We start from the raw sequence: 14,303 nt of genomic DNA, 5'->3' as shown, positions 1-14,303 counted from the left end.
CAAATAGGTCACAAAATTCTCGCTATCTAGTTGACTACAGAAGGCAAGTTTTTTGGAGTAGATAACCTTTTCCCAATATTCCATTCTAAATGCTAAATGGGACCCCAAGTAGGAGATGCCAAGTGACATTATGGATGTCTCCAGCTGGGTCACTCCCCTGAATTCCTTTCCTGGGAATCAGACAGACCCAAGGACAGTAGTATTTCTGTCCTGGAATTGTCAAGTTCAGACAGCTTGAGGAGAGGGTGCAGGGTGGAGAGAGCACAGGGAGACTCCCCTTCAAGAGTGAATGCTTAAGAAGACCAAAGTCTAAGTTGGCCTAACTTGGCTAGAGAGGGGCTTTCTAAGTGGCTTGAACTGTACCCCAAGGTAGAGAATGCTGGGTAGGGCTTCCATGTACACATGTGTCTTCCATGTAGACACAAGCCCAGCATGCTTTTTTTTTTTGGCCATACTGTGTGGCATGCGGGATCTTAGTTCCCCGACCAGGGATTGAACCCGTGCCCACTGCTGTGGAAGCGCGGAGTCTTAACCACTGGACCACCAGGGAATTCCCCCAGCATGCTCTTTAGCCTGACCTATAACTTGCTAAGCCACAACCAGGATACTTGCAGGCTCAACCATAGTTCATGTCCTACTTCAGTCTCCCAAGTTCATCCTGGATGGAGCTGAACTCCAAGGAGACAGAAGGGTCAGAGTGACTTCTAGGGGAGGAACCAGGATCAGGGTTACCTCGGAATACAGCTGGGCATGGGAGCATCCCAGAAGGAATCATATTCTGGCAACTACCTTTCCCGATCCAAGCTCCATCCCCAAGACCCAAGGCCCCCAAAGGCTGGAGCCCAGGCCTAGCCCCTATGCACGTGATGAGCGGGGAAGCAGGGAAGGGGAGGGCGATGGTACCTTCTTACAGTCCTCACACACTACACAGGCAGAGCCCAGCATCCCCAGCTCTTCTCCACACAGTATGCAGCAGTTCACCCCGTCCCCAGCCACGTTCTTCCTCATGTTCTCCAGACGGTCCACCAGGCGCCTGGAAGCAGAGTCAGGGTTATATGGACGGACGGACCTTATAGGACCAGGACCACCAGCTTCTCCCTCATTATCTGGCTGATGGTCTTAACCTTCTTTGAGTCATAGATTCTTGAGTATCTGATATATTTTCAGAACACCATGGATCCCCTCTGACATCCCCCAAAGCCCATCTATTCTACCAACTTCAGATTAAGAACATTATCTAGTCTTTTCTCATGTCACCTCCTCCAGAAACTGTCTTCTGAGGTCCAGATCTGTTTATCTAATTGTCTGTATGATGCCTTCACTTGGGTCTCAAACTTGTGCTTTCAGCTGAACTCTTCATCTTGGCTGCTCTTCATCCTCATCCCCAGCAAACCTGCTCCCATTCTCAGGAAATGGCACCACTGTCCGCTAACTTGCTTGAACCAGAAACCTAGAGGGCCTTCCTGAGCCCCTCCTCCCAGACATTCAATGACCCAACCAAATCCTATCATGTCTAATGCTCTAACATTTCTGGAATCCACCCATTTCTCTGCATCTTCACCTCAACCAAGCCACTGACATCTCTCCCCTGGATGACTAACCCCTTAGTCTCCATGCTTTCATTCATGCCTTCTACAGTCTGTTCTCCCCATCACAGCCTTGGTGATATTCCTAAAACATAAATCTGATCATGGCACTCCCACTTCCCTTTAAAACCTTTAGTTGGTTCTCATTCCATGAGGTTTCCATGACCTTACGTGGTCTGGCCCCAGATGAGACCCCAAACCTCTTCGCCCTCTTGGTCTTGCTTCAATGTTCTAGCTCAGTGGTTCACTAAGTGTTATGACCAGACCATCAGCATCAGAGTCACCTGGGAACTTGTTAGAAATGCAAATTCTTGGGCCCCACTCCATAACAACCCTAATCAGAGACTCCGTGGGCGGGGCAGCAATCTGTTTAAACAAGCCCTCCAGGGGATTTTGACAAAAGTTTAAGAACCACTGCTCTGGTTACACTGGTCTTCTTTGAGTTCTAGTTCTCCTAACTGCCTCAGCACTTTTGCACATTCTGGTCCTTGTGCCTGGAATGCAGCCTTCCCTCATTACACATATTTGTGATCTCTCTCTCTCACACACAGACACACACACACTTTTCCTGCCTAGATTCTCCTTATCCTTCATATTCCAGTTAAAATATCACCTCCCCTTAGAAGCCTTCTCTGACCATCCATTTTATTTACTTTTTTGGCAACCCTTCTGCATAGCACTTGTCACACTTGTAAGTAATTGTGGAATTGTCTACATTAAGTAATTAGGTAATTGTGAGTCCATACCTGGCTGCCTTCCTAGACTCTGAGCTCCCCTGGGCCCGGGATCTTGTCTGTCCTGTGCCCTGCTGTGTCCTCAGGACCAGAACAGTACCTGGGGTCCACAGTGAGTGCTCACACATGATGGTCGAACCAATGAATGAATGAACGAATGAATGAATGAAGGCAGGCCACTTCCCAAATTTGTATCCAGCAAAAGCAAGCTGAGTTGAATGTCAAGTGACATACAATAGCAGCTTATACTTACATAGTGTTTATTATGGGCCTGGCATGGTATGAAGTGCTTTGGCACCCAACCCTAAGAGACAGGCACTATTAAGAAGCCATTTTACAAGTAAGGCAAGTGAGGCACAAGGAAGTTAAATTACTCGTCCAAGGTCACACAGCTAGGAAGTAACAGAGCTAAAACTGGAAGCCAGGTATCATGTGTATTACACTGGCACTTCTCAAACTTAATGTGCACACAAGTCACACTGGCATCTTGTTAAAACAGATTCTGAAGCATCATGTCTGGGGTGAGGCCTGAGGTGCTACATTCCTAGAAAACTCCCAAGTGATTCCACATGATGCTACTGGCCCAAGGGCACACTCTGAATAGCAAGGCTACACATAATGACTACACCTGTGGGGGCATCCTGCTTCGATCTCAGGTGGGTTGTTTTTGACCCTTCCCACCAGCCTGAAGTCACCTCTTTGCTTTTTCCTCAAACAGAACCTTATTGTTCCTGTTCCAGCCACAGCCAGTGGACCCAGATGGAGCCGGACCCTGCCCACCCCTCCACGCACTGGCTCTCAGCTGTGGACACCACAGGCGTGAGAAGCACTCTGATGGGACTTGGGTATCACAGGCTCCAGAAAGTCCCTGGCAGACCTGCTGGCCGCCACCTGATGCTGACTCTCCCCACAGGCCCCCCTCGCTCCTGCCATCCCCTCAAAGCACGCTACTCGCTGTGTTATAAACAGCAGCTTCTCCCTTTGTGTTCCATTCAACGGAGGAGCCCAAGGAGGAGCCAAAGGCAGCCTGTAGGCTCTAGCGCCTGCTGTGACCCAGATCGGACAGAGCTGCTTCGAGAGGCAGGATGTGCAGAACCAAAGGCAGCCTGTAGGCTCTAGCGCCTGCTGTGACCCAGATCGGACAGAGCTGCTTCGAGAGGCAGGATGTGCAGAACCAAAGGCAGCCTGTAGGCTCTAGCGCCTGCTGTGACCCAGATCGGACAGAGCTGCTTCGAGAGGCAGGATGTGCAGAACCAAAGGCAGCCTGTAGGCTCTAGCGCCTGCTGTGACCCAGATCGGACAGAGCTGCTTCGAGAGGCAGGATGTGCAGAACCAAAGGCAGCCTGTAGGCTCTAGCGCCTGCTGTGACCCAGATCGGACAGAGCTGCTTCGAGAGGCAGGATGTGCAGAACCAAAGGCAGCCTGTAGGCTCTAGCGCCTGCTGTGACCCAGATCGGACAGAGCTGCTTCGAGAGGCAGGATGTGCAGAACCAAAGGCAGCCTGTAGGCTCTAGCGCCTGCTGTGACCCAGATCGGACAGAGCTGCTTCGAGAGGCAGGATGTGCAGAACCAAAGGCAGCCTGTAGGCTCTAGCGCCTGCTGTGACCCAGATCGGACAGAGCTGCTTCGAGAGGCAGGATGTGCAGAACCAAAGGCAGCCTGTAGGCTCTAGCGCCTGCTGTGACCCAGATCGGACAGAGCTGCTTCGAGAGGCAGGATGTGCAGAACCAAAGGCAGCCTGTAGGCTCTAGCGCCTGCTGTGACCCAGATCGGACAGAGCTGCTTCGAGAGGCAGGATGTGCAGAACCAAAGGCAGCCTGTAGGCTCTAGCGCCTGCTGTGACCCAGATCGGACAGAGCTGCTTCGAGAGGCAGGATGTGCAGAACCAAAGGCAGCCTGTAGGCTCTAGCGCCTGCTGTGACCCAGATCGGACAGAGCTGCTTCGAGAGGCAGGATGTGCAGAACCAAAGGCAGCCTGTAGGCTCTAGCGCCTGCTGTGACCCAGATCGGACAGAGCTGCTTCGAGAGGCAGGATGTGCAGAACCAAAGGCAGCCTGTAGGCTCTAGCGCCTGCTGTGACCCAGATCGGACAGAGCTGCTTCGAGAGGCAGGATGTGCAGAACCAAAGGCAGCCTGTAGGCTCTAGCGCCTGCTGTGACCCAGATCGGACAGAGCTGCTTCGAGAGGCAGGATGTGCAGAACCAAAGGCAGCCTGTAGGCTCTAGCGCCTGCTGTGACCCAGATCGGACAGAGCTGCTTCGAGAGGCAGGATGTGCAGAACCAAAGGCAGCCTGTAGGCTCTAGCGCCTGCTGTGACCCAGATCGGACAGAGCTGCTTCGAGAGGCAGGATGTGCAGAACCAAAGGCAGCCTGTAGGCTCTAGCGCCTGCTGTGACCCAGATCGGACAGAGCTGCTTCGAGAGGCAGGATGTGCAGAACCAAAGGCAGCATGCTCTTCTCTTCCTCCTCCTCCTCTTCCTCTACCCCAACCCTCCCCGCATTTTCCCTAGAAATTGCTTTTACAGGATGATGGGAGGCAGCACAAACCAGGAGCGCCCAGTCCTCAGTCTCAGAACACCAGTAGCCAGTGTCTGCGGAGCAATTTCAATGTGCCAGGCACAGAGATAAGCAATCCACATGGATTTTCTTAATGAATCCTTCCAGCAGCACTATAAGCTAAAGACTGTTCTTGTCCCCATTTTCCAAATGAGAAAAGTGAAGCACAGAGAGGTTAAGTGAGGTACCCAAGTCACACAGCGGGGAGGTGGAGAAAGCCTGGACTCAGACCCAGGCAGTCTGGCTCTCGAGTGCCTGTTCTTCTTTTTTTTAAAAATTAATTTTTATTGGAATATAGTTGCTTTACAATGTTATGTTAGTTTCTACTGTACAGCAAAATGAATCAGCTATAGTTCCTGTTCTTAATCAGACCTCGCTGCCACTACTGCCAAGCAGAGCCATGGGGACCTTCTTGAACAGTCCAACCTCCACCCTGCTCGATTCCCCTGCCTTGCCCACACCAAGGGACCCTCCATCACTGGTAGGTACCAAGTTGCACACATGCAGTCACCCCAGCTGCTTCTATCTCACCTGCCTCTGACTTCTCAGAGGTCGGGACAAGACACCCAACAGCTGTGCCATCATCTTGTTCCCCTAAAGAATCCTCAACATAGGGTTGAGAAATCTGGATTTTAGCCCTGAATTTTGCCTCTCTGGGCTTCAGTTTCCTCATCTGTAAAAGAGAAGGTGTTGGGCTAAATTGGTGGTTGTCAAATTGTGCTTTATGGCACCCCAGGGGTTCTTTAGAGACCATTTTGGGGCCACCCACTATAGTAGCATGGTGGGAGTGATTCTGAGGAGCCAAAAAATCCCATTTAATCCAGAGCATGTCTGCATTTATCTCTTTCATTTGTTTGAGCTGTTGAATTAGATTTCCTTTGGAAAGTTGGTTCCACTGTTTAAAGAAACAGTTTGAAGTCGTCTGGAGCAGATGAATTTCAGGTTGCCTTTCAATGCCATAGCATTGAGACAATGAGGTAAGCTAACGGAGGCAGGGGATGGAAATTGCACAGTGATATATATTTTCTTTTTCTCTCTTTTTTTGGCACACACCTTTGTTCTCACCTATTTTCTCCTTCATGGACTGATCTAGCCAGAAAGCGGTTAGATTTTGTTCTTCTCACTCTATCAATGGGGGTCCCAAGGCACAGAGTCACTTGGGTCACTCAGCCTGGGCTAGAATCTCGTTCTCTGTGTCAGTAAACCACCTTTGCTTTCCATGAAGTCCCCTCATGGCCTCCTGCCTCAAGTCAAGCTTTGCCCACCCAGCTCAGGAAGAGAGCACGGGACAGATGACCCAATTCTAAACTGCAGTGTACTTTGCTCAGGAAACCTACGAGGCTTACTTGTCTCCTCTTGGAAAATAAGGGTGTGGAGTCACCCACCTCTTGCAAACCCACAGTCTAGCATCCTTACCAAGATGCCTGTTCCTTCCACCATTCGATCCTCAACTCTAACAGCCCCCATTAACACGCACTGTACCGGGAGCGTCTCATTAGCTTCTATCAGTGGCAGCAAATGGCATGGAAAAACAACAGATTGAAGATCATTATTCACATCTCTCAGCGTAGAGACCCTTGTTATTTATGAATTCAGTCCAGACCAATAAAGAGAGAAGGAAGTGGAGTGGGGATGGGCAGACCTTCCTTCTCTGCTCAAAGATCAAGATGAGCGGGGGGTTCCTGTAGCCCGTCCTTTTGGACATCCTCTCTGCAGCCCCGAATGCTAGGGCCTCAACGGGGAGGGCCCCAACAGCCAAGTGGCATAAACTTGGAAATAAAGCTTTGCGGGAAGTTAAGTCCAAACTATGTCATGGAAGACCGTGAGTCACAGATGGGTCTTCATCCTGGTGATAAAACATTTCAGTTTCTTCACCCCATAAGGAATGTTTGTTGTTACCAGTCTTGGCAGGAGAGACCTATGTGCGTTATGAAAGATGCCGGCAACCCTCAACCCATGTTAATGACCCAGAAAGAATTTTTTAAAAATACCAATGCCTGGGGCCCCAGCTCTAAAACTCCTCAGCTATGGATCTGGTCACGCCCGGATACCAGCATTTCAGCATGCAGTCCTGTTGAGAGCCACGGCATGGGCGGATGTTTCCAAAATGTATGGTCCATCTAGATCACCTGCGGAGAGTGTTCAACATTCAGACAATGATTCTATGGGACTGGGGTGGATCCAGAGCGTGTGCATTTTGAAGTGACTCCCTATACGATCCTGATGCTGGTGAATTCCTGGCCACACTTTGAGAAATGTTTCAGTAAGGAAGGAAGCAGTGGGAGAAATCCCATGAGAAAATGCTCTCCTTATTATGTTAAGTGGGGGAAAAAAACCCCAAACCCAGGATGTAGAATTGTGATCACGATATGAGGTTGGGTTTGGAAGATGCTCATCTGAATATCTTCATGGTGTGCACTGGACAAAAAAAAATTAGAAAGGAGAGACACCGAAATATTCACAGGGATTATCACCAGGTGGTGGGATTATGAGCAATATTTATTTCCTTCTATAAAGCTTCTGCTACCCCCTTTCCTAAAGCACCAATTACCTGGACTCCTCATACTTCCTTAACTTTCTACAAGAAACATGCATTACATTAGACAATAAAGTGCATTTTTGAAGATAGAGAACATGTAAGCCAAGGGTTAAAAGTCATGGCTTTGAATCCTACCTCTTATCCAGTCAATGACCTTGAAAAGGCTTTGTTCTCTGCATGCCCTCTTCCCAGACAATAATGTGAGGGGTTAGATGAGACGCACCTCAAGCTTCCTGCCATGGGCAACATCCAGGGATTCTCAGATGCTGGCTGAAACATCAAGATTTCCCCTTGTGTTTTGAAACTGAAGGACCTTCAATGACTAAGAGAAGACCTGTCTGCATTGGCAGGATACTTTTGTTTGCCTGTCTAATGTCTCCACATTAAGGGCCCAATTAGCTGGACACTGTAAGTGGCTGTCACTCTCTAGTTATGTCTTTACACGTCTGATTAACTTTATGACTCCTACTTGCACCTCAGTCCAGGAAACCCATATATCACCAGGCTGGGTGCTTAAGGGGAGGTGACGGTTACTCAGTGAAGCTGGGTGGGCATCTCCCATTTCCCAGGATGCTCCCGGAGGCACCAGAAAGGTTATGTCCCCTCCTCTGAGCACCAACAGATGACCTCTAGAGGGGGTGGGAAGTGGATTCCCAAGTTGCTCTGACCTTGCTGTCCAAATAGATGCAGATGGTCTACTCATTCATTTGACAAATATTTATGGAGAACCTACCATGTGACAGTAGACAGTGAAGACCCAAGGGGGGGCAAAACAAATGAGGTGCCTGCCATCATGGAGCTGGCATTCTAGTTGGGGACTCAGACGTTATTTAAATGATCACATCGATCATCACAATTACACTTGGAGTACGTGCTCTGAAGGACAAGTATGGGAAGCTATGAGAACTCACAGAGAGGGACATGAACAGTAAGATGGGGCCTCAGAGGAAATGACTGTTGAGCTGAGACCTGAGGATAAAGAGGAGCTGGCCCAGTAAAGAGGGTGAGGAAAGGCACTGGAAGAAGAGGGAACAGCGTGTGCAAGGGACTTGAGAGGCTTAGCAGGGCTGGTGGGCTGGACGGTAGAAGATGAGGCTGGAGGGTGGGCAGGGGCCACTCCATGCAGGGTCTTGAGTCTAAGAGTGATGGGACAGCATGAAAGGGCTTTAAGTAGAGGAGACTCAACTTCCCCCATTTTGAGACAACATATGGACATATGAATGGAGTCCTTGGGAGGCTCAGAGCAGTGAGAGTTTCAAATGCCGCAGTGGTTCCAGGTTGAATGAGGCAGGCAGGTCCCTGGACTTTGTCTACACATGGGGCTGGACCAGGTCTCTTGAAACTACAAGACTGCCCCAAGTGGGTCTAACTCAGTGGTGGTGAAAGTGTACACTAGCAGGAAGGCCGTGAGAAATGCCATTGCACGCTAGCCAGCTTCAAGGAGTCACTCTGTGTGTTAGCTTCCCAGTGTTGCTGTAACAAATTACAACTTAGTGGTTTACGACAACATATATTATTTACTATCTTAATAGTTCTAGATATTAGATATCTGACATGGGTTTCACTTAGTCGAGGTGTTGGCAGGCAGGGCTGTGTTCTTTCTGGAAGCTCAAGGGGAAAATCTGTTCCCTTGCCTTTTCTAGTTTCTAGAAGCTGCCCCACATTCCTTGGCTTGTGGCCCCTTCCTCCATCCTCGATCCAGCCGTGTAGCATTTTTCAATCTTGCTGTGACTCTGACTCTCCTGCCTCCCTCCTATAAGGACCCGTGTGATTACATTGGATAATCCAGGATCATCTCCCCATCTCAAGATTCTTAATCATGGCTGCAGAGTCCCTTTGGCCATGTAAGATAACATATTCACAGGTTCCAGGGATTAGGATGTGAACATCTTTGTGGTGGGGGAGGGCATTATTCTACCCAGCACACCCACATTCCTGCCCCATCTGCCACCCAGGTTCTATTTCCACCTGATTCAGGTCCAAATCAGATTCCAGTCCTCCTCTCCAGAGCAAGGTTTGGGCAATTCCTCCCTGCCTTGCTGTGGATGTCAGACAGACCAGGCTTTGGATTCTGTGAGGTTCTAATCACCCTCTCCAAGTACAACCCCAGGAAAACACAGACTCTCCACACATACACACACACATGCACACCTGCACGCACACACACTTTCAGAATTTAGAAATACGAGGCACTTATTTTTTTTTTAATTTTGGCCACACCGCACAGCATGTGGGATCTTAGCTTTCTGACCAGGGATCAATCCTGCGCCCCCTGCATTGGAAGCACGGTGTCTTAACCACTGGACTGCCAGGGAAGTCCCACAAGGCACTTATGATGCAGATGTGTTGGGGTGTCCATTCTGGAGTGACCTTGCCTGGGTCCATATTTGGACTTTGCTACTTCCTAGCTCTGTGACCTCAAGAAAGTTACTTAACCTTTCTGAGCCTCTGTTTTTCATGTGTAAATTAGGGAAAACAAAGTCCTTGTTTCCTAGGATTGTTGCAAAGATAAAATGAGAGTTAAATGGTCATGAAGAACCTAGGGGCAAGATGGGAATAAAGACGCAGACCTACTAGAGGATGGACTTGAGGACACGGGGAGGGGGAAGGGTAAACTGGGATGAAGTGAGAGAGTGGCATGGACATATATACACTACCAAATGTAAAACAGATAGCTAGTGGGAAGCAGCCGCATAGCACAGGGAGATCAGCTCTGTGCTTTGTGACCACCTAGAGGGGTGGGATAGGGAGGGTGGGAGGGAGGGAGACGTAAGAGGGAAGAGATATGGGGATATATGTACATGTATAGCTGATTTACTTTGTTATAAAGCAGAAACTAACACACCATTGCAAAGCAATTATACTCCAGTAAAGATGTTAAAAAAAAAATTAAAAAAAAAAAATGAGAGTGTTTGTAAAATGCCCAGGACATGGTAACTACTCAGTCATGATTGCTGCTAATTATTTCTTCTGGAAATTTGTGGCTTTTATAGCTCCCTATACTCACATTTTTTTTCTCTATAACGAGGGTGCTAAAATCTGCCCATGAAATCCGTCTTTCTAAAGCTTTTAAAGGGGCTGCAGTGACTCGAAACTGACAGGACTCGTGTGCCCATCTCTAAATACACACACGGATGGCACATGTACCCACACAGGAACAGGTGCATGATCAGCACCCATGTACAGAACACACTTTCACACACACGGCTGTACACACTCCGCTCTTGCAGGGAGCCAAGCCCTAGTTGGCTGCATTCTGCAGACAAGGATATAAGCCAAATGCAGATCAGACAGTGCTTACTTGTTAAGCCCAGGCTCCCTCAAAAAAGTTCAAACTGGCCTCGGAAACATTCAGGCAACTGCTTTTGAGCTTTCAAACCAGTATTGCCGCAGTGTCTTGATGAATGCTGAAGAGAAGGCTAATGGATGTACAATTGCTCCAGGAAGTGGGCTTAACGTGGCGAGCTGCAGAGCTGAGGACACCCTGCCAGTGAAGGTGTGATGGCTTTATGTGCCGGTTCCTGAATTGGTGAGGGAAATGGTGAAAAGCTGGGGTTCCATCACTGATGGTATGAAGCCATAGCAGCTGCGTTAGAGCTGTGATTGAGCATGATTACACAATAGTTTGTAAAATGCAGCAAAGTAGGAGAGTGGATGTCATGTTGTCCCTCTGTCTCTATCTCTGTCTCTCAACTTCTCTCTCTCTTTCTCACACACACACACCATTAATTCCAGAATCATGCTGCTTTTCCCATCACCCTAATTGCCAAGTGGATGTTACCATTAAGTTTATTAAACTCGGCATTTTCTGAAGTCTAGATTGGGCCATCAGCTGTGAACACGGACATGGCTGCTCTGAAGGGGGGTGGTCTGAGACTCCAATGCCAGGGTCTCTAGGGAACCTGTCCTTAAATGACTAAGTTGCTCTGTCATGAAGCCACGCGGCTGGCACGCAGGGTGTGTGCAGTTCAGACTCATTAATTCCCACTGTTGTTTATTACCGTCACTACCTGGGGAGCCATTGATCGTAATCTCTCTCCTTGATGGATTGGTGAATGGGATTCCTGTCTGGACCTCAGCACTTTGGGGAAGCGGGTCACCCTGGGTCAGAGTTGGAGCCAAGAGAGAAACACAGCTAGACGGCTCCACTGGGCTAATGTAGTCAGTCAGGCAAGGAGCTGGGTCATTTAAACCCAATAATAGCAACAGTTATCAGGAGTTGTGCTAAGCATTCCATATGCATGGTTTTCCTTAAGTCATACAACCTGTGAGATCAGTTCTATTATTCACTCCCATTTTACAGATGGGGAAACCGAGGCACACTGACAGGGAGTCACTTACCAAAGGCACACAGCTGGCAAGTGGCAGAGATGGGATCAGAGGCTAGGTCTAGCTACCCAGACACTGTTACCCGCTTTGGAAGAATGAAGCCTTTGTTTCATTTCAGTGCTTATAGCTGGGGCTCTTTCTAACCCCTCCACCTGCCCTTTTCTGTTGTGGAAAGTAGAGTTGAGAGAATGTGCTGCTGAGGCCCACAGGGGACAAGGGTCATTGTGGTGGAGAGGGGTGAACTGTCTTATGGTAGGAAGAAGTATGAGACTGAACCAATTAACCTGAGTAAATATGAGACACCCTGTAAATTATTGACTTCCCTGAAACTCTGAAGTCATTTGTCAATTGCCATCCCTACCTGCACTGCCAAAAGGCAATAGGATAATGTGGAAAGACAGATTCAAAGTCTGGTTTGGCCACGTAAAACCTGTGTGCCCCTGGGCAAGTGTCTTAACCTCCATGAACTTCAATAATCTCATCTGTGAAGCAAAGACAATAGTCTGTCTCTCTTAGAGAACATAATAGGGATTAAAGGAAATACAACATACTTGAAAGTTCCTAATACAATGCTTGGCTATAAATGTTTATCTTTCTATAGAACAGCAGAATAGGACTCTAATCCTGGAGCCAGCCAGCCTGGGTTTGTAATCCCAGTTGTATTGCTTATTAACCGTGTGACCCTGGGCAAGTTGCTTAACCACTCTGTGCCTCAGTTGCCTCATCTGTAAAATGGGAATGATAATAATGCGGCTTAATGCATAGGGTTGTTGTGAGGGTTACATAGATGAATCTACATAAAGCTTTGAGTACAGTGCCAACACATGGTGCTTTGTAAGGGTGGGGTATTATTATTTCTCTAGAAGTTGAGTGTGGTTGCAGGGAAATTCTCATTTGTTTCTTCTTCCTTTCTTGAGCCACTCAACAAAAAGGCTAGAGCAGTGGTTCTCAACAGGGGGTGATTTTGCCCCTCAGGAGGCATGTGGCGATGTCTGGAGACATTTTGGGTTGTCACAGCTTGGTAACAGACCCGGTTACTACAGGCACCTAGTTGGTGGGAGCCAGAGATGCTGCTAAAAAATCCTATGGTGCACAGGACAGCTCCCACCACAAAGAATTATCTGTCTCCAAATGTAAACAGTGCCAAGGTTCAGGAACCTTGGGCTAGAGGGACTTGGAGACCACATGGTCCATTTTATAGATAAGGTCCAGGAAACCCTGAGGTTAAAAACATTCAATGAGAGGCTTAGTTAGTTGGGTTTAGAATTCATCCAATATGTATTCATTTGCTTTCTCTTTTATGCCAGGCACTGGGCTGCTTAAGGAATTAAGAAGACTTCATTTTCATTTTGTGCAAACAGATTCCATAAATTATTAAGGCTGGATGGACATTAGAAGGCATCGACCCAATCCCTGAGAAAACTGAGGTACTACTCAGTGGTTCTCAACATGGGGGGGGTTCAGAGTCCCCCCAAACCTGATGAAATCTATGAATATTTCTTCTTAAAAATGCACACAGGGACTTCCCTGGTGGCACAGTGGTTAAGAATCCACCTGCCAATGCAGGGGACATGTGTTCAAGCCCTGGTCTGGGAAGATCCCACATGCCACGAAGCAACTAAGCCCGTGCACCACAACTACTGAGCCTGTGCTCTAGAGCCCGCGAGCCACAACTACTGAGCCCGCGTGCCACAACTACTGAAGCCCGCACACCTAAAGCCCAAGCTCCGCAACAAGAGAAGCCACCGCAATGAGAAGCCCGCGCACCGCAACAAAGAGTAGTCCCCACTCGCCACTAGAGAAAAGCCCGCGTGCAGCAACGAAGACCCAACGCAGCCAAAAGTAAAATTAAAAAAAAATAAATTTATTAAAAAAAAAAAGCACACAGATACATGGATAACTATGTCTATAATATCAGGATGCCCCAGAACCCCTGAGTTCTACCCACAGAATGTCTAGGACTCCAAGTCAAAAAAAAAAAAAGTGGCGGGACGGTAGGGGAATCTTCCTTTAGAAAGAGGAGACTATGATCTGGTTTACTGTCAGCTTGTCAAACCATAGGAAAGATGCCTACCTAATTAGATGTAGCAAATTCCAAGCATTATTACTCACTTCTCCCCCTGTCCACATTTTGGAAAAATTCTGTGCCAAAACTATAGGGGATGGTGGAACTGGGATGGGTAGGTGATAGCAACCCAACAGATTCTGTCAACGACAGGTCTCTCTGTGTCTCTTTCACTTCCTCCTCTATCACAGTGTCTGGACACCAAGGTTAATGACAAATCCTAATTACTTCTTTGGGCCCATCTGTTGAGGGATGATGACCTCGAATGGAAGCCACCAAGCTGCCTATCCCCTTGCAGGCAGAATATATGAGTAAATGTCTTTGAGAGGCTCTGGATAGAAAGAAATATGATAAAGACATGGAGGAACCTACCACTGGGAAACAAAACAAAAACAAAACCCGCACACACAAATTTCCCCAGACAAATGTTTAATTCCATATTTAATATGTTTTAAAAGTCCTGTGGACACCCCCTGGGTGTCTGTTCAATTTAC

The 14,303-nt window shown here is 48.2% G+C and overlaps 1 protein-coding gene across 5 annotated transcripts in view; it reads right to left on the bottom strand.

Annotated features, from left to right (window-relative positions):
* Positions 1-14,303, bottom strand: part of RPH3A (rabphilin 3A) — a 101,509-nt gene that overhangs the window by 35,844 nt on the left and 51,362 nt on the right. For all 5 annotated transcript variants that reach the window (XM_082416487.1, XM_082416488.1, XM_082416484.1 and 2 more), the window contains one exon: positions 904-1,033. In XM_082416487.1, coding sequence (XP_082272613.1) covers positions 904-1,033 — 130 coding nt within the window. The remainder of the gene's footprint in view (positions 1-903; positions 1,034-14,303) is intronic.

The sequence above is a fragment of the Balaenoptera physalus genome (genome assembly GCF_965194825.1).
Source record: "Balaenoptera physalus genome assembly, chromosome: 12".
NCBI lineage: Eukaryota > Metazoa > Chordata > Mammalia > Artiodactyla > Balaenopteridae > Balaenoptera > Balaenoptera physalus.
This window is presented reverse-complemented; position numbering and strand designations above follow the sequence as displayed.